The sequence below is a fragment of the Anticarsia gemmatalis genome, chromosome 29 (genome assembly GCF_050436995.1).
Source record: "Anticarsia gemmatalis isolate Benzon Research Colony breed Stoneville strain chromosome 29, ilAntGemm2 primary, whole genome shotgun sequence".
Classification (NCBI taxonomy): domain Eukaryota; kingdom Metazoa; phylum Arthropoda; class Insecta; order Lepidoptera; family Erebidae; genus Anticarsia; species Anticarsia gemmatalis.
Window position 1 is genome coordinate 2,207,612 of NC_134773.1, and position 21,382 is coordinate 2,228,993.

The 21,382-nt window shown below is 38.0% G+C and overlaps 1 protein-coding gene across 2 annotated transcripts in view; it reads right to left on the bottom strand.

The window, feature by feature from the left end:
• Nucleotides 1-21,382, bottom strand: part of Chi (LIM domain-binding protein 2 Chi) — a 47,352-nt gene that overhangs the window by 19,995 nt on the left and 5,975 nt on the right. For both annotated transcript variants that reach the window (XM_076133360.1, XM_076133361.1), the window contains exon 2: nucleotides 14,433-14,824. In XM_076133360.1, the coding sequence (XP_075989475.1) occupies nucleotides 14,433-14,824 (392 nt within the window). The remainder of the gene's footprint in view (nucleotides 1-14,432; nucleotides 14,825-21,382) is intronic.

The window sequence follows — 21,382 nt, forward strand, 5'->3', positions numbered from 1 at the left end:
ACAATATACACACATTTAACTCAACAACCATAATGTCTTAAAATCTTATATCTATCCAAAATTACTTACAGCTTTTTCCAAAGAAGTAAAAAGCCGTATTTCTGAAATAGATCTATCTTCAGTACAAAGCTACAAGGAGCCATAAGTCAATCACTGACGGACAAGAGTACACCTTCAACAAACTATCTGAAGACACAACTATTTCAACAACTTCCAAACATGCAGGTTTCTTTAAGTTTTCACTAACTATTTGTAATAAAGGTTGTTATTTTGTAAATTTTTGTTGTTTTAACTTCGAATTCGACTGCCTCCGTGGCGGAATGGTTTAGACCACCACGCCAATACCATTGCGTCGAGAGGTCGTGGGTTCGATTCCCACACGGAGCAATTATTTGTGCGATCCCCAAATAGTTGTATGTTTGTAAAAGTCCCCGCGGCACAAGAGCAATTCTTAGTGCGGGAGAAGTCTTAAAAAAAATTTGAGGAGAAAAATAACAACAGACTCGTTTAATGTAAGGTTATAATCAAGTCTCTCTCAATCAATTCACGAATTGTGAGTTGCAGAGGATTTTACAAACATACAAACAACGGACATAAGAGACACACTGAAATAACTATTAAAATATCACATAAATATTAGTTGCTATGATTCTTAACCCGCACTTAACCAGCATGGTGGACTAAAGGCCTAATCCCCCTTAATTAAAGGAAGCGGTACGGGGACAGTAATAGGTTAGGGACTAACAAATTATTCAAATTATTGGCCTATTTTTTAAGGAATATTTGAATAATACTCAAATATTGTAAGCCCTAATTACGAGAAGACCTTTGGCTCTCATTTTTTAAAATATCACAAAACAATAAAATTTTCTAACAACTTTCTCTACACAAAAAATAACCAAAAAAAAAACAAATAAGATCAAAACAATTCAGTCACACTAGACACCACTACACGTATAATTAGTAAGGTATATAAACAAACACACACACACGTAAAGATCGCGTGTATGTGTGCGTTTAGTTTAAAAGTAACTGAACGTTTTGTATGGATCCATACTGTCATAGTATGGATCCACTGTAAAGACAAAAATATTAGTAGCAAAAGAACAGTCAACTTGGGTAACTTTGAATCATTTGGGTAACATTGACAGTGGGAATTTGAACTAGTTTCGATTATTTTTTCATATGAAATAAACACAATTGATAAAAGTTTGCAAAACTAAAATGAATCTTTATCAATTGTGTTGGTTTCATATGAAAAAATAATCGAAACTAGTTCAAATTCCCACTGTCAATGTTACCCAAATGATTCAAAAGTTACCCAAGTTGACTGTAGCCTATGTGTTATTCTGGGTTTTCAGCTACCTATATACCAAATTTCATCGTAATCGGTTCAGTAGTATTTGTGTGAAAGAGTAACAAACATCTATACATACGTTCTCACAAACTTTCGCATTATAATGTTAGTAGGATTTAACTGAAAAGCAGTAATAGCCGAGTGGTTTACGTTGGCACCTCCCACTCAAGTGGTTGCAGGTTCGAACCCGAGGCAACAGACTAATAACTTTTCTTAGTTATGTGTGTATAAGAAATAATTATCACTTGCTCAAACTGCGAAGGAAAAGATCGTGATGAAACTTTGCATGCCTAAAAATTGTTCGATACATTTCTTGAGGGCATGCAACGTCCCCAACCCGCACTTGGCCAGCGTGGTGGACTCAAGACCTAACCCCTCCCTCGTTTGGGAGGAGACCCTTGCCCAGCAGTGGGACATTAATGGGTTTTTAAATATAGACTCTACGTGTCGCAAATCTCGTCAAAATTTGTCTACTAGTTTATATGTCAAAGAGTAATAATGTCCATGCCGATGCGGCTACGGCGGTCAGTTTCATTGAAACTGGCCAACGATGCAGGACTTTGTTTATAGTGTCCAAGTGTGTGCACAATACACAGGTACACTCTCTATTTCTTTACTCTCATAACCCAGTGGGACGGATCACCGACACGACCAGTGAGAGTTCAGGCGCAGGACCGACGGCTTTACGTGCTCTCCGAGGCACGGAGGTCTATGACCTCAACTTCCCAACTCCCGGCAATTTCCAAGAAATTCTTTATAGAAAATCCCAGAAAAGACTTTTTGGCCCGACCCAGGATTCGAACCCGAGACCTCTCGCACGGCGGTCGCATACACTACCGACCGCGCCACATAGGCAAAGAGTAGCAACCAAACATACATCCTACTTTCGTATCTATAAAATTAGTAAGATTACTATGTATACCTAGATAGTACTCTGCCTACCCTGCGTGTTTCAATCGATATGTTTGAGCGGTACCAGGCACTCATGGCTCAGAGATGGTAGGTATTCGGTACCAATACCATAGGCATCACGTTCACCACTTATTTCTTACTTAAAATATATATAAATTGATAACAGCTCGACGTATTGGGACTTTAAAGTATGTTTAGACAAATATGAAGCCAACTCACCCCCGGTTTCTGAGGTAAATTTAGCAAAAGTGGTTTAAAACTCATATAAAAAAGCGCTATTGAACAGATAAACTACCGCTAAATGTACCTCAGAAAGCGGGGGTAATTGGGACTTAAAATCTGTTTTGACATAATATAAAATCCTTATCTATCAATCTATTAATCGTATGGTTAGTGGTCAACCTAGTGTCAAAGTTGTTTAAGCCCGAAGGCCTTTGACGTGACTTAACGACTGTTAGACAATTGGCTTAATAGACAACAGCCGGGACCGACCTTTTACGTGCCTTCCGAAGCACGGAGACGCCCAGTTCAAATACCACTATGCGGTCACCCATCTATAGAACGACCGCGCCAACGGTTGCTTGACCCACATATCGTTTACCGACCGGTGAGCAAACCAACGAACCAACGTCTGATCTGTATGCGTATCATTGTATCTCAGTTGACAACTAGTTACGTCAAATTGATGGTCACTATTCACTACATTGCTGCTTTGACGTAACGTGTTAATCACTGTTATCTAAGGGAGAAAACAATGTACAGCATTGTGGCTTTCAAATAGTTTTCAACTGAGATACGTAACAGCCCCAGTAGCCAAGGGGGCAACTGGTATCCCTATTACAAGTCATGTCTGTCAATGTAAAAGAGTCCCGTCGTAATCGTGTCAGCTGTTTTTGATATGAGAGAGGTAAAAGCACACTTTATGTAAAAAAATTACGTTATCTATACTAATATTATAAAGCTGAAGAGTTTGTTTGTTTGTTTGTTTGAACGCGCTAATCTCAGGAACTGTAATTCCGATTCGAAAAATTCTTTCAGTGTTAGATAGCCCATTTATCGAGGAAGGTTATAGGCTATATATCATCACGCTACGATTAATAGGAGCAGAGCAGCAGTAAAAAATGTTACAAAAACGGGGAAAATTTTGACCCATTCTCTCTTATGTGACGCAAGCGAAGTTGCGCGGGTCAGCTAGTAAATAATATTTTGAATATAGTCCAACAACTTAATAGAGAGCACTGCGTGCAAGGTGACGTGAACTTGTGAAGATAATCGGTTCAGTAGTATTTGTATGTAAGAATAACAAACATACATATATACTCACAAACTTTACTATATTATCTAGTATACACAAAATCATTTTATTATTCATCACTTTTTTCTTTTCTTTTTTTAAAATTTAGATTAAGTGAAAATAATTTAGTTTAAAAATATTTGTCCCTTTAAATTGGTAAGGCTTTTTATAATTTTAAATCATATTGCTAAGTAGTTGTGATTCAGAATATATTTCGGAAATGGAAATATTGAATTAAATTACGCATGCCATACTGTCAACTAACTTGTTCGACTATAGTTCATAATCTATACTTAAAATATAGTTATTCAAAATGCAAGTTTCCCAAAAATCATCCCTTTGTAAAGGTGCAATCATCGATTTTTCATTTACATGTCGAATGAGACGGCAGATGCGTGGGACTAGCGCGTGCGAGCGAGACAAAACATTTTATTAATAGGGTGACTTGTCGCTCACCCTTCACTCAACGTGACGTCGATTTTTGAAATCAATATTTTTGTATATTTACCATATAAGTATGTGAATTTTGAAAATACAACTTATTTAAAAAACGGTATAAAGTGTAGCTGTGTGCGTAGTTAAAAAAGTACTTCTTCTTCTCATCGTATGGTTAGTGGTCAACCTAGTGTCAAAGTTGTTCAAGCCCGAAGGCCTTTGACGTGGCTTAATGACTGTTGAGCCTTGGCGCGGTCAATCTATAAATGGGTGACCGCATAGTGGTATTTAAACTGGACGTCTCCGTTCTTTGTAAGGCACGTAAAAAATCGGTCTCAGCTGTTCACTTTCATCAAGATAACTTTGTCAATTGAATAACTTTGACACTGGGTTGACCACTAACCATACGACAGGAAAAGGATAAACGAATAGCTTATAACCTAGTAAAACTAGAAACGCTAGGAATTTTTAACCGGAGTAATATCAGGAGAAGTCGCGCGCACAAGCAAAGTTACTTCTAAGATTTTTGTACAAAAAAACTCCTCACGTTTATCACACGGGCATCGAACTAGCGTACAAACAGTCACGGTTGAGTCCATACTTACTTACCACCTGTCCTTTTGAAGGACGACACCGATAACATCTCCATGTCCTTTAGGCGCGACCTCTCGTACACACGGTTTACTTCTTAGAACTTTAGCTAAATAAATTGTTATTACTAACTAGCGGACCCGACAGACGTTGTCCCGTCTACACGTCTTTAATTTTTAAAAAATAATTTTAAAATCATTGTCCAGCGGACAAAATTGTGAATCTAAACCATTCTCAGATCCCCTTGAACACACACAAAAAATTTCATCGAAATCGGTCCAGTCGTTTATGATTAGTTCACTTACAGAAGAATTATATATATAAAGATTTCTCAATAGTAGCTAGGAGTTTAGTAACGTGCACGGTAAATGGCAATAGGCTCGTCCCTTATTACATGGAACTAACATTGTTCATGGCGGAACTTATTGCTCTAAAAATGATTTTGAGCGAGATCAAATTGTTCCAATATAGAAAAATAACACTAAAATCAGAACAATATTTTGAGCGTCTTTTATAAATAAATAAATTTTTCGTTTCATATCTCCTGCAAAAGTTATTATTGCAGCTTATACTTATTACTCTAGGCTGATAGTGGGGAATGTCCACATATTGGCCATTTAATTAACATAACTAAATCCTTTGTAGTATATGAGAGCAACTTCGCTTGCGTCACATAACAGATAATTTTCCCCGTTTTTGAAACATTTTTTAATGCGGATTTGCTCGTATTGGTCATAGCGTGGTGTTATATAGCCTATAGCCTTCCTCGATAAATGGGCTATCTAACTCTGAAAGATTTTTTTCAAATCGGACCAGTAGTTCCTGAGATTAGCGCATTCAAACAAACAAACTCTTCAGCTTTATAATATAAGTATAGATGATTGAAATCTTGAATTTAGTTTGTTATATTTTTGTATTTGTCTCTAAAATAAAAATGGCATTTTATTATTTAAAAAAAGTGTTTGTAAACCTATACATATAATAAAATTATAACAATCTCATGTCTGCACATTATAGATCATATTAAAGAAAAACTAAAATGGGGGGGTCTTCATACAACCAACAGAAGCCAAAAATATGATTTTTTTTTTTTGTCTGTCTGTTTGTTGTTTGCTTTTCACGCAAAAACAATTGGACGGATTTAGATGAAACTTTTTTGTTATATAGCTATTAGTCTTCGCTAACATATAGGATATTTTCTTTGGAAATTCGCTCTTTAGGGGGGTAGAAAGAGGGGGTAAGTTTGTATGAAACTCCGTCAGTTTTGGAGTTAATTCGATTAAAATTAATATTTGGCTACATAGTTAGAATTTAAGAATGACGCAATAAATATTTTTGGAAATTCTGCCTTAACGGGGGTGAAAAAGGTTCTATGAAATTACGTCGGTTTTGAAGCTAAATCTATAAAAATTAAAGTTGTTTAGCAAGCAAGTGGTCATGATCTCCTGGTAACTGTGAAAAGGTTTATAGAGAGTTTTTATAGTTTATAGAGCCGTTTTTTAGTTTTTTAGGCCTAATTCTGATCGGAAAATAGATCCACAGCTACCAGGAGATCATGACTGATTGGTGTTGTTATTTCCATATTCTGTTCTTCTAGCATGTTCAAACACGAGCGTCGAGCGGGATAAAAAGTATCCTATGTCCCTCTCCTGTCTCTAAGCTACGTCCCTACCAATTTTCAGCCAAATCTGTTCTGCCGTTCTTGAGTTATAAGGACTTTCTTTTATATATATAGATTTGTATGAGAAAAAGAAAAGGGTTATTTTTAGGATTTTTCCAGCGATAATTCTAATTTTTCTCGCCGTAAAAACCATCCTTAAACTTCAACGAACATTTAAAAAAAAGATTTGGCCAAATTGGTCGAGGCGTTGTTGAGTTATGCGCTTACCAACACATTTTGCGATTCATTTTTATATTATAGAAGATTGTAATGGCCAGGGTTCGATTATTGAGACTTAATTTAGTAGTAACAAAAGCTGCACTGATCAATCTCTGAGGTTAAGCAACGCTTGCCGAGGTTGTTCTGTGGATGGGTGACCATCTTATACATATCGAGTTCAGTTAAGGCACGTTAAATAGTGTGTCCCAGCTGTCATTTTATCTTTGACAGTCGGTAACAGTAGTAAAAAGCTTGAAAGTCTGACAACCAGTCTTACCGAGGAGTATCGTGTTAGAACCCAGGTAACTGGATTGTGGAGGTCAGATAGGCAGTATTTTACATAAAGCGACTTCATGTAAAATACTGCTGCATATGGTGAGACTGGAAATCGACTCAAACATAGTTGGAAGAAAAGCTAAGCTGATATATGGCCGATATGATATATGGTTTCCCATCTATAACCAACTTTGGCAAGGCTTGGTCACTACGAACTATCGTTTCTTCACCATGTAAAATGAGAGGGGTTAGTCTATGCTAACGGCTTCCAACGATGAGTGACGTAAGCAGTGTCTGTGCTAACGTCCGATAAGTCACCTTACGAACTATATACAAGCTTCTCCCGCCGACTTCTCTCATGCGAAAAGACGGCTTGAGGTAAAAAGTATGAGAGGGCCTACAATGTTCGTGAAAACGTATTTTTTTATATATTTAACATAATAAAGTTTATTCTATTTTGCATGCCAGTATTACATAAGCATGCCTTCTTGTAACATAGTTCGGACCTCCACAACTCAGTTACCTGGGATAACACGATACTTCTCGGTAAGACTGGTTGTCAGACTTTCAAGCTTCTGACTACTGTTAACGACTGTCAAAGATATACTCTCTCAATTTTTTTTTAAACCCGATAATTTCCTACTGCTGGGCAAGGGTATTCTCCGGAACGCGGGTGGGATTAGGTCTTGAGTCCACGACGCCAATTGTGGGCTGAGGACATTGCTCAAGAACTGTTCTACAGAATTCTCAAACATGCAAGGTTTTAGCCGTTAGAACAAGTGATAATTATTTATAATGCACACATAATTTCTGAAAGTCATTGGTGCGTTACCTCGGGTTCGAACCTGCGACCACTGGCGTGGGAGGTATTAACTTATACCACTCGGCTGTCACTCATCTATAAGAGTAGTTATAAATAAAGAAAATAATGAAAATTACTAATTATTTTAGTGTAACTACGAAGTGACGAAGCAGACAGGTACTAGGGTCGCATCAACGTCAGGTGATGCTGATTCGGTCTACTGATGATAATATATATTTTGTGGAGCTCAGCATTTTTGCGCACCGTACAACGAGGGCAGGCCATCGAGGGGCTCCGAGTACTACGACCGAAGGAACTTGATCGTTGAGTAATTAAATCGACTTTTTAAAAATAATTTTTCTATGGATATTAGATTGATATGACGTTTATTATTGTGTAAATTATTGTCACTGGTAGAGCTTCATTATACAAAAAATCACAAGGATGCAGTCGTAAGATTGAAAAGTGTATCATAATCATTTCGTTTATTTTGATTCGTGTGTGATACTAGTTTTTAATAAGTTATTTGTTTATTTTGTAATTATGCTTATTACCGATACATGACGCAAAGCAAGTATTACTGGGGAAGCTTGAGCCAGTCCCGTCTATGGAAGAAGGATCCTTCGACGAGTTTAGTCGTAGTAATTATCGAAATTCTGGCTAATAATTGTAGTCATTTTTATTTTTTAAGTGCGTTTCTTTGTAAAAGTTCACTTTTGGGTACACGATTTTTAAGACAGAGATCGTAGCACCCATATTTTTTTAATAGATTACAAAGATTATTATTACAATAAAAAAAAATTACTATATTACCAATCTTACATAACACAATATCACGCTTATTATGTCCAAAGGTTGTAGGCAGAGTGGTCTGGTTACCAATCTTAAAATCTCAAAACTAAAACCAATAAAACCATTAACTGCACGTTTGGAGCAGTGGTTTAAGCGGTCACCTCGCCGCAACAACCGCAGCGCCGCGTGTGGTGGGTTCGAATCCCACCCGGGAAAAATCTTTGCGTGATGAGCACGAGTATTCGTTCTGAGCCTGGATGTCAATTTATCTATATAAGTATGTATTTAGAAATATATAAGTATGTTTATCAGTTATTGGGTTACCATAGTACAAGCTCTGCTTAGTTTGGAATCAAATGACCGTGTGTGAGTTGTCCAATAATATTTATTTATTTATAATAAATTCAACACATATTTATTTATTTATCAAGTTTAATATATGCGGGACTCCCGCGTCGTGAGAGACAAAATTCCATTGAAATACATAAATATCAACATTATCTGTCATCCAAGTAGGTGTTAGACCGTATTCGTGTAATATTTTATTTAAATAATATAATTTAGTATATATTTATTAAAAAGCGACGTTTTTGTTATATCCACAGTCGTTTGTTTCCTAATTTGTTGTTTATCTATAAGATACGTTTTTTTAACTGCCTCTGTGGCGCGGTCGGTAGTATATGCGACTGCGGTGCGAGAGGTCTCGGGTTCGAATCCTGGGTCGGGCCAAAAAGTACTTTCTGAGATTTTCTGTTAAGAATTTCTTAGAGATTGCCCGGAGTTGGGAAGTTGAGGTCGAAGCCCTCCGTGCCTCGGAGAGCACGTAAAAGCCGTCGGTCCTGCGCCTGACCTCTCACTGGTCGTGTCGGTTATCCGTCCCACCAAACTATGAGAGTGATGGAATAGAGAGTGTACCTGTGTATTGTGCACACACTTGGACACTATAAACAGTCCTGCACAGATGGCCAGTTTCAATGAAACTGACCGCCGTAGCCGTATATCGGCTAGGAGGACATTACGTTTATTAAGAAGTAAACATTATTTATTTTATTGTTTAGATAAAATGCACCTGTTGAATCTGTGATACATGTTTTTTTCATAAATCGACGCAGTTCCGAAGACAGAGGCTTCCAGTGCTCACACAATAAATAAAAACGTCTTTAAATCATCATCAGTCTAGCCTTTCTTCCAACTATGTTGGAGTCGGCTTCCAGTCTCACCGGATGTAGCTGAATACCACTATTTTACATGGAGCGACTGCCTGAATGATGCGTCTCTGCTGTACCAAAGTTGATTGAAAGCATGATGATAATTTATGTTGGAAGAAAGATATCTATATCAGCAAATATCACGACCTGCTACTGACCTTGGGGTCAGTGAAGGTCAAGGACACATATTGATCTATTTATTAATAGGTTTTATTAATAAATATGACAGAACTATGGCTATAAGCATATGGATGTTTGTCATCATAATCATATCAGCCTGTAGACGTCCAATGCTGGACATAGGGCTCCCAAACAATGTCCACAACGTCCAGTCTAGCGCCGCCGGCTTCCACCGGCTTCCCCCGACTTTTAAAAGTCGTCAAGCCATCTAGCCGGGGGCCTACCCAAGTATGGAAGTGCTTAACCCAGTCCGTAAAGCGGCCTTTGGTTTAAATTGGCATGCCATTTAGGACTCCTAGGCATCTTAATTCTGTATTTTTGGATAACGATGTAAGACACTCCTCAGTAGCAGAAGCCAAGAGTTAATCTAGGCGTTCGTAAATGGCAGGTATCACTCACAACGGTTCGGAAAGAATCATCAACATCATTGAATTTTTTTAACGGCACTTTTGGCGCAGTGGTTAAAGTGGTCACCTCGCCACAATAACCGTAGCGCCACGTGTGGTGGGTTCGAATCCCACCCGGGACAAATCTTTGTGAGATGAGCACGAGTATTTTTTCTGAGCGGGGATGTCAATTTAACTATATAAGTATGTATTTAGAAGTATATTAGTATGATTATCAGTTATTTGGTTACCATAGTACAAGCTCTGCTTAGTTTTGAATCAAATTACAGCGTGTGAGTTGTCAAAAAACTACCTCAGTGGTTAGTTAATTTTTCATGGTATTATACATATTTAGGACTATCTACCTAACCTCTGCCTAAAATACAATAACATTATCAAAACTAACTACCAAAATTTGCAACAAAAACATTTATTCTCCAAGTATCAAGTTCGTTCCTCCAAGTACGGGGGTAGTACCACCCCTCGGCCGCCACGTGCTCGCCACCCCTACAAACACATCTATAGTTATATCTAAATATGGGTTAGTCTGTGTATGTGTGCTAACCACGTTTCTATGTTATACGTATAGCTGATGAACATACACTGTATTATAAATTATATTATATTTTTAGGTTAGATTGTGATAAATATATAAATACTAGCCTGCTGACCCGGCAAACGATGTTCTGCCATATAAATTAAAAAAAGAAATAGTGTCACTTAGGAGTATGAGAAATAGATGTTGGCCGATTCTCAGACCTACTCAATATGCTCACAAAATTTCATGAGAATCGGTCAAGACGTTTCAGAGGAGTATGGCAACGAAAACTGTGACGCGAGAATTTTATATATATATATATTTTTTTTTTATTAGTCTCTTATGTGTCCCACTGCTGGGCAAAGGCCTCCCCTCTTTCCTTCCAAATCCGTCTGTCCTGTGCCAAGCTCCGCCATGATGGACCCACAATATATTAGATATGATATTTTTTAGGTTAAATTGTGGCATTAATTGTAATTGACAAATTTAATTTTTGAAAAAAAATATCTTCTAACCAATACTACGGAGTATTTTTAATGCCAAAACTAATTTATATTTTCAAAAGTTGAAACCTACAGTTTTGCCCGGTTAAACCCATGACAATGCTTGTAAAAGAAACCTACAAATTTTCTTGCATTCGTCTTGTGTTTAAAACTATGCTGTAACTACGATCTTTAATTACTTCTTCAAGCATGCTAAACAGGCATTAATGTATTCTATTAAAAAACACTTATCGGTCACCCATCTTGAAATTGGTCACGGGAAAGTCTCAGCGATTGACAGATCAGTAAACGCATTTCTGTGCTCTCGAAAATTACGATTTTGAATCATGTTTATTCAGTTTTGTAAATTGTATCTAATAATAAAATGTAGTATCAAGGTACCCGAATTATATTTAAAGGTAATTTCTTCATGAAATTGATTAAAATGAAGGTCATATTTGTTAAAATATATCAATAGAGTAATATCCAAACCTAAATAAGTTTAAGTTTTAACAATGTTACCAAAACAAAAAATCAACATCACTAAAAAAAATTGAACAGAAAAAAAATATTCATTCGAATTTGGAATGATTTTGATCGTGGAGCGAGAGACGACACTCCACCGAGTGAAGTAGTACTATGTATCACCGGCCAGTTATATCAGACCTGTGTAATGTCAGTCGTTCGTCGAAGTTAGGCGGAGTTTGTTCCACGGCCGCGGGGGGAGGGAGCTCAAGTTATAGTAGGCGAAGCGCCCATGTTATATAGCTATGTGGTAGAGGGTGGTACCGATAGAATATTGTGCAGATTAAATGATAAAGTTTTTTGGTTTTTTTATTATTTATTTTTTTGATTTTGGTTTTAATAAGTAAAGTAATAAAGTAAAGGTGATAGCCGAGTGGTATAAGTTGGCACCTCCCACGCAAGTGGTCGCAGGTTCGAACCCGAGGCAACACACCAATGACTTTTCGATGTTATGTGTGTATTAGAAATAATTATCACATGCTCCAACGGTGAAGGAAAACATCGTGAGGAAACCTTGCATGCCTAAAATTTGTTTAATACATTTATTGAGGGCATGCAGAGTCCCCAACCCGCACTTGGCCAGCGTGGTGGACTCAAGGCCTAACCCCTCCCTCATTACGGGAGGAGACCCTTGCCCAGCAGTGGGACATTAATCAGATAAATTAATTTTATTAATTAATTAGCTCTAACCAGGCTGAAAGTCTAGTAATTAAATTATAAATTCACAATGCATCATATTATTATAAAGTTTTGTTATTATTTTCTTATCAGTGTCCGTTTTCTCAGAGATCAAGGTCGATATTACTACTAAATACGCGATAATTATGATAATTATAATAATTATTATAAAGTAAATCTTTATACAATTAGATCATCGCTATTAATGTTTTTCACACGGGTATTGATATCCGAGTGAGAAAATTTACTTATAAATTTGCATTTTCACAAAAAACGGGCTTTAGTATTTGGATATAATCTATACTAATATTATAAAGCTGAAAAGTATGTTTGTTTGTTTGAACGCGCTAATCTCAGGAACTACTGGTCCGATTTGAACAAATATAAATTGCATGTGATTAGTATTCGCAAATTAGGTTGTATATCAAAACAATATAAAATTGATTTTTTTTGGTAGTCTTATCAAAAGTCCAAGAACCATGTATTTATAAGCTACACCCCGCGACTTCGTTCGCCTTTTATGGTCAACAAATGACCGTATTTGTTGAGACTCTAATTTCAACAAATACGATTTCTTTTTTATATATCACATCTAACTAACTTTTAACTTTTTTTTTATAAGAGAGTAACAATAACTTACCAAAACTTAAGTAGAGTACTCTTAAACTTAGAGAGACTCTTACTACAATTCAATTTCCCTGAGTAGCATTAACAACGCAAAACAATCTCAACAGTAAAATTTCACTTCATTCATTCTCACCCAAAAAAAATCCAAAAATAATATTTAATTAAACACAACATGCCAACCTTACCGCTCGGGTATAAGTACGGCGCATTCACCTACATTTATTCGAGCACGCACACAGACACAGTTTTATGGCACCCACACACACGTACACACAGTTTACACGCGGACGCACACACACACGCCAATGGTTTTATTTTATTCGTCTTGCAAGATAATTTTTGTGTTTTTTTTTTGGTGTCTTATTTTATTGATTTCACTATGGTTAGATACCTTAAGAGAGGTTTGAGGCACTCATAGTCAGTTAAGCTCACTGGTCACTAGTAGGTTAAGCAACGCATGGCACGGTCATTTTGTGGATGGGTGATCGCTTACCAGTAACTAGTGAGTTAAGCGACGCATATTGCGTTCATTCCATAGATGGGTGAACGCTTACTGATATTTGTAATGAGCGTCTCCGTGTTTCAGGCACGTAAAAAGTCGGACCCAGTTGATGTCAATGAAGATAGTCGGTTACGCCATGTCGAAGATCTTCGTGCGGCTTGAACACCTTTGACACTTATTACGTGCTCTTCGACGCACGGAGACGCTCTGCTCAAATAGCACTATGCGGTCACCCCATCCAAGGAACGACCGCGCCAGGGTTCACTTAACCTACAGATCGTTTACGGTGAGCGCAACTGGCTATGGGCGCGTATTGTAGTGTTAATGCTGCCGTCTCCTTTAACACTAATAGCGTGATGTTTCAACCCTTAAAACTGTCATGGCTGCTCAAGATATTGATTGGTCTAAATTATAATGTCAACATGCTAGAGTTTACAACTGAATTCATTTATAAGTTTTCTTTGTACAAACATACAAAATATTACATATAATATAGTTATTAAATATATAGGAGTAGATAGACTAGGAAAATAGAATATTTACATTTATGATTTCAGTATAGATATTATGCTGGGTTAGTTCCTTTTTGGGAATTCCCAAGATTATTGTCCTTTTAGGATACAGGATTTTAAAAATACCATACTTTGAAGTTTGGTGTGAAATATGCCATAGTTATCAATTCATAGTTACTTTGAATGGAACGCCTAAATAAGAATTTAAAAGTTCTCACGTGTTCTCTTGACTATCGTAAAGAGATCACCCTCTATAGTTTTCAGGATGACCACATAATATTTTCAAGGTTTTGGTGTTCACCCGTGAGGGGTTACCAGAATCTACAGATGCTTGTTTCACTTACTGGGATCACATACTTTGGCGAGGAGTCTATAGGACATCCTCGTGACCTCTCTAATGGTCTCATATTTACCTTCTTAGACTAACTTAAGTTATAATATGATAGTCTGACGTACCTGTCAACTGGTGGCGGGAGCGGCGCCATCATATGCGGATGCGGCGGCATGGGGGGGTGTGGGGCGTGCGGATGGAAGGGCGAGCCGGGCGGCGCGAAACCGGGCCCGGGGAAGTGCGGCTGCTGCGGCGGCCCCGGCGGGAAGCCGCCGCCGGAGCCGGGCCGGGCCGAGGGTGAACCAAACGGCCCGGGCGCCGCGTACGGCGGGCCCGCAAACCCCGGGCCCGGCGTTGACGGCGCTGGGGAGGCGGCGAAGGCCGGGCCGGCGGGTGAGCCGGCGGGCGGCGCGAACGACGCGAACGGCGGCTCGGAGTTGCCGCTCTTCCACGCCGCCGGCACGCCGGCGCCGCTCTCGTCCAGCGCCGGCACACGCCGCTGCAGCCCCACCGACATCTGCGCCACGAGAACAACACTCAAACGCTAATCAAATAACTATTACACATTAAAACTATGGGCATTTATAAATCTGTATGTCCAGCGGGCTTATCATGTATCTCAGTTGACAACTAGTGTACGTCAAATTGATGGTCACTATGCAATACATTGCTGTTTTGACGTAACGTGTAATGTAAGAGAGAAAACAATGAACAGCATCGAATTTTTCAAATTGTTGTCAACTGTGAGATACGTGATAGCACCACAGAAATCGTAGAAGAACAAATGTTAGTATATGGGCATCAATTTAGCAGTAACTTAAGGTCAGTTTATGCAGATCAGAATATTCTTTTTGGAGAGAATTCCATTATAAAATGATCAATACCAGAGTTAAGGTCCGCTCTGAAAGCAGGCAAGAGACAGGAGGTATCACTGTAGCCTATCAGTAGCTAGTTTGATGAACGTTTCAGGACCTTGGAGGTAACATTCTCAGTAGCTATAAGAACTAGCACAAGAAATATTTTTTGGCGACGGTTCTAAAGGAGGTATGGTCTAATCCTATCGTTTAATGTGACTCGACTACTTCGTATTTCGTTAAGTACGCAATTGAAACGATTATATTATTTGTGGATCGCACAAACATCGTATGGGAATCGAACCCGTCGACCTCCCGTGGCAAAGGTAGCAGCGTGGCGACCTAAACCACTGGACCAAGGAGGCATTCAATGTTCCAAATCCATAATTTACCCCCATTAAGCGGTTCAATAGCGTTTAAACTCATATAAAAAAACACGCAGTTGAATAGATAAACTACCGCTAAATGTACCTCAGAAACCGGGGCATAGTAAACGAGATACAATTCTTAAGTGTCTAGGGTACCCATCAAAGCGACCCCATCGTCGGTAAAACAGAGGTTACTGCACTATTTCTATATAGTTACACAGTTACACAACGTCTGTACTGGCTGCGCGCGGGCACGTGTTACGTCATATTAGACACTTATTATTGCTAAATATAGAAAGTACGTTCTATTCACATTTAATAAAAAATTGCTTGAATTGTACGATTTAAGTTTGGTGGTTGCCGAGTGGTATAAGTTGACACCTCCCACGCAAGTGGTCGCAGGTTCGAACCCGAGGCAACACACCAATGACTTTTCGAAGTTATGTGTGTATTAGAAATAATTATCACATGCTCCAACGGTGAAGGAAAACATCGTGAGGAAACCTTGCATGCCTAAAATTTGTTGAATACATTTATTGAGGGCATGCAAAGTCCCCAACCCGCACTTGGCCAGCGTGGTGGACTCAAGGCCTAAACCCTCCCTCATCACGGGAGGAGACCCTTGCCCAGCAGTGGGACAGTAATGGGTTAAATTTATTAATTGAAAAATGCAATGTCCTTTCCGCATTTTGTTTATGTGGTAGACTAAAGCTCTTCCCATTCTTAACTTTTAAATTATCGCCTTGCATGTTACTTTCTGCCCGCGACTTCGTCCGCTTGGACTTTATGCTTGTTTTACCCATTACTGTTGAATATCATTCGTATTAAATGTTTTCCCATTTTTTACTATCTTCGGGGTAGAATTTCCGAAAAATCTCTCTTAGTGCTCCTCTACGCTTCCTAAGGAATCTTCATAGCAAATTTCAAGTTTATACGCTCAGTAGTTTCGGCTGTGCATTGTCTATCAGTCAGTCAGTCAGTCACTGAAGAGTATTATGTAATAGATAGGTAGACAGATATATTCATTGATGATTAAATTAGAATACGGGAATCAACGCGAACAAGCATTTTACCTTCGTCGATAGTTGGATATAAGTTTTACATCCATTTTTTGCTCCTGCTTATTTAACGTGTCATTACTACAACATAATTACCCGTAATTATATAAAAAAAAACATTAATGTCCCGCTGCTGGGCAAGGCCAAGTCCACCATGCTACCAAGTGGGGATTGGGGACTTTGTATACCTTCAAGAACTGTTCTAAAGAACTCTCAGGCATGTAATGTTGCATCACGAGGTTTTCCTTCATCGTTGGAACAAGTGATAATTATTTGTAATACACTCATAACTTCGAAAAGTCTTTAGTGTTTTGCCTAGAGTACGAACCCTCGACCACATGCGTGGGAGGTGCAACTTAAACCACTGGGCCATCACGATTTAAATATTAATTAAGAGTCCCTTCGCCGCGTCCATCCGTCTGTTTGAGATAAACTCGAAATCTGCTGAATGGATTTCATGCGGTTTTCACCAAAAGATACAGAAATTGTCGAGGATAGTTTCGATGTTAAAGTTTCCTTTAAACCCGAGCAAAGCCGGAGCGGCCCGCTAGCCGAACTAATAAGTTACAATACATAATAGTTTCAACCGTGGGCAGAGCCGCGGGGCCTAGTAAACGTGTAAAGATGAAAGATATACCGCTACGGGGAGGCGTTATCATTAAACTTGAACAGAAACAGGTTTGGCAGGTCTGTACAAACCTGTGGCTTGTTTTTATCAATTATTTTCGTTACCATTTACATATATGTCCAGTGGTTGTTAGCGTGGCTGTTAATTTTAGATCGCAGATTCTATTCAGGCTTTCAGACAGTAATAACCCTGTCTCTTTTAAATAACGACAGTTTATTCCAATCGGTAACGCATTTACATCGGATACAAAGTATTTATTAATTCTAGTATCTAGCATAAAATAATATCTAGATAATTACACTTTAATTTAGTTCAATAGTCTATCTCACTAAACTTTAATAAAAATGTTCACCCATTTATGAAATGTTAGCGACAGAGTTGCTTTACCTATCAACAATTTCACGCAATGTCTCTTGCCTAACTGATGTTAGTTCATCAGAAACGGTCATCCATCTTTAAACAGGCCTCGACAAAACCACCTTACTCGTATATTTCATAACACAAATACCAGGGCAGCATAATCCGACAGGACATTTCGCGGTGCAAGTGCCAAATGGAATGAGCTATTTTAAGCGTGAACTTTCAATGCACAGGTGTACGCCTGTTGTACAACAAATTAGGTTAGGAATTCCTTTATTATTGGGTTTTATTATGACTTTTATATTGTCCTTAGGACACTAATGTACATGCAACAGTTTGTATGCATGTTTGATACTCTCTGAAGCTAAAACTACTGGACGGATTTGATGAAATTTTGGTGTAGAGATAGTTTATAAATGGGATTAACACACAGGATACTTTTTATCCCTGAAAGTCTTATATTTTATGTTAAAATATATCTGTGATCAGTGGCAATGTGTGCGACTATTGATCACGAGGTCTCGGGATCGATTACTCGATGAGTCAAAGAACTATTGTTTTTCTATGAAAATGCCTAAATAGCACTTTGTACGACGCCAAAGAGGCAGTGTTCTTCTATATCTACTGCTTTGATAATCAGGTACATTGTCAATCTTTATATATATAATTCTTCTGTAAGTGTGTATGTCACTGAACTTCTCTTAAACGACTAGACCGATTTTGATGATTTTTTTTGTGTGTGTTCAAGGGTATCTGAGAATGGTTTAGATTCACAAAAAAAAAAATTTAAACATAAAATTCTCACGTCACAGTTTTCGCTGCCATACTCCTCCGAAACGGCTTGAAAGACCGATTCTCATGAAATTTTGTGAGCATGTTGAGTAGGTCTGAGAATCGGCCAACATCTATTTTTCATACCCCTAAGTGACAATATATATTTTTTTATTTACATGGTAAAACAACGTTTGCCGGGTCAGCTAGTTATATTAATAATTTTTTTTATCACTATCTACTGGGTAGCTTGTCCAAAACTTATCCATAAGCCCTAAAACTGGATTTAACCGTGACCTTATCGTTCAGATACACTATCAGACACTTATCCCTAACTTATAAAACTGGCGGTTAAAGTTACAATTCTCCACAATACAGTGTCATGTACCAGGGCGCCATATCACCGAGGTGGTGTCATTGTCAAGGTTGTGACTCACAGCTACCTGCCGCACCGATAATATCGGACCTTTGTATTTCAATACGTTATATTTTAAAATACAACTGAGGAACTAAGTTATACACAGTCGCTCGATCTCTGAGGATAAGTTACGCTTGCCGAGGTTGGTTTGTGGATGGGTGACCATCTTATACATATCGAGTTTCAGAAGGCAAGTTAAATTTGTGGGTCCCGGCTGTAATTTTCAAAGGTCTTTGACAGTCGTTACCAGTAGTCAGAAGCTCGAAAGTCTGACAACCAGTCCTACTAAAGGGTATCGTGTTATAAACCGGGTAACTGGGTTGTGGAGGTCTGATAGGCAGTCGATCCATGTAAAATACTGGTATTCACATCTGGTGAGACTGGAAGCCGACTACAACATAGTTGGAAGAAAGGCTAGACTGATTATGCTTAAAAGTATATCTGTCGCTACGATACACATCAAAGTGACGAAGACAGCATACTTGTTTAATGTTATTTCGTGTCAGAGTTCCTTCAAGTGGACGTTTCGGCATCCGGCCGTAAAAAATACTCTACTCTATTATCGAACACGGAACACCACAGTCCACAGTCGCCCTTGCGTCCACTAAACCAAAACAAACTAGTGTTAATTTCCGTAATAGAAGCGCAAGGTCGCTCGCAGCTTGACATTTTTAAATTGCGCATTAACTAGTTTATACTCCGGTTTCGTATCTTCTTATAAGCCACGGTTAGCTTATCAAGAAGAAAACTGACAGATTATTTGAGACTTACTATCGTATAGGTTTTCTCACACACATGTCCTTTGACTAGCTATCTTTATATATATAATTCTTCTGTAAGTGTGTATGTCACTGAACTTCTCTTAAATGACTGGACCGATTTTGATGAAATTGTTTGTGTGTGTTCAAGGGGATCTGAGGATGGTTTAGATTCACAATTTTGTCCGCTGGACAATGTTTTTTTAATTATTTTTTAATTTATTAGACAGGACAACGTCTGTCGGGTCCGCTAGTCTGTTATAAATTTCTTTACTAAGAGATTAATCGAAAGGTAAGTTACGTTATACTTGGCACCGTAGTTTAGATGGTCACCATGTCACTCTTGCGCAAATAAGGAATTAATTCCTTATAAAAGAAATATTTGTGTGACCCACAATTGGTTTTTTTTGGTCTATTGGTTGTTTGTAACTTTGTACAAGCCCTGGCGATCCAGTTTTTAGTGAGGAGTGTCTGACGTACTGGTGGTCCTCCCGGTTACGTAAGAAAGGTTAGGCCTTAAGTCCACCATTCGAAATGTGGGATGAGGACTTAATATTCTTGAGCAGCATTAAGAGGTTTCACGATTTTATTTAGCCAGTGATTATTATTTCTAATACACATAACTTCAAAAAGTCATTAGTATGTTGCCTAATATTTCGAACCCTCGACCTACATAAGAGATAGCTACTGCTCTAACATTTGGCTATTACTAAATCATTTAAAAATGCTCAGTTTTTCAATAAAACGTTGAATAACGACGAGTGACAACAACTTTGACATTGTCGACCTAACCATTAGAAAGAAAGAAAGATTTCTACAACTTACAAACAAAATTATAACGCTTGATATTAAAACACTAATTTACAGTACAAATAAGGAATGTACATGTACTCTTATCATAACCAATGAACGAATTGAGGAAAAACCTATACGAATACGCAACCGTATCGGTTTGAGCACAGCTTATACCTACTCACATACGTCTATTGTAATATTATGAGTAAAATTTACTTGAGAAGAATTTATGGTACATCGGTGATCTTGAGTATAACTGCGCCGAAATGTCAAGAAAGCCAAGGGGAAATGAAAATTACCGTGTAATATTCTAATATGAGATGATACCTAGTTATACGAGGCAACCATTTATTTACCTATATTGAGAATACTTTTCGTAGGGACATACACAAATAACGTCGGTGATGTCTTGCATTTTTGTCAGGTGCTTAGCACTCGTAACCGGCGGTCCTGTATGACAACATGTATGTATGTGAATGAAGCAAGGGAAGTTTGTACGAATCGTACTAAGTGGCGTTCTCTGGTCTCGCCCTACCCCCATGGGAAGAAGGTGCGATTTTATGTATGTATATTTTTTAAGTTCGAGCTCAGTTTAAATGATTAGAAGACATATTAATGCCATCAAAAACATTCTATAAAAACCTCAAGTCTCGCCGTAAAAAGTGGTGAGATCTATATAATACCAAGTCGATTAATCTATTTAGTCTCTACTTAAAGGACCTTCTGTCTTAAGTTATTACGTATGTTATTATCATGCCAATTTAAAAAAAAAATCCTTTAAAACAAATAGACCGACCTGGCCATCGCATGATTTAATTATTAGTATGTATCACACTACACAACACAACGAGAAGTTAATGCTCCTGAAATGTTAATGGCGAATTTGTATTTTCTTGCGATGACCAAGTCGATCTATTTGTTTTAAAGGTATTTTTTTTTAAATTGGCATGATAATAACATACGTAATAACTTAAGACAGAAGGTCCTTTAAGTAGAGACTAAATAGATTAATCGACTTGGTATTATATAGATCTCACCACTTTTTACGGCGAGACTTGAGGTTTT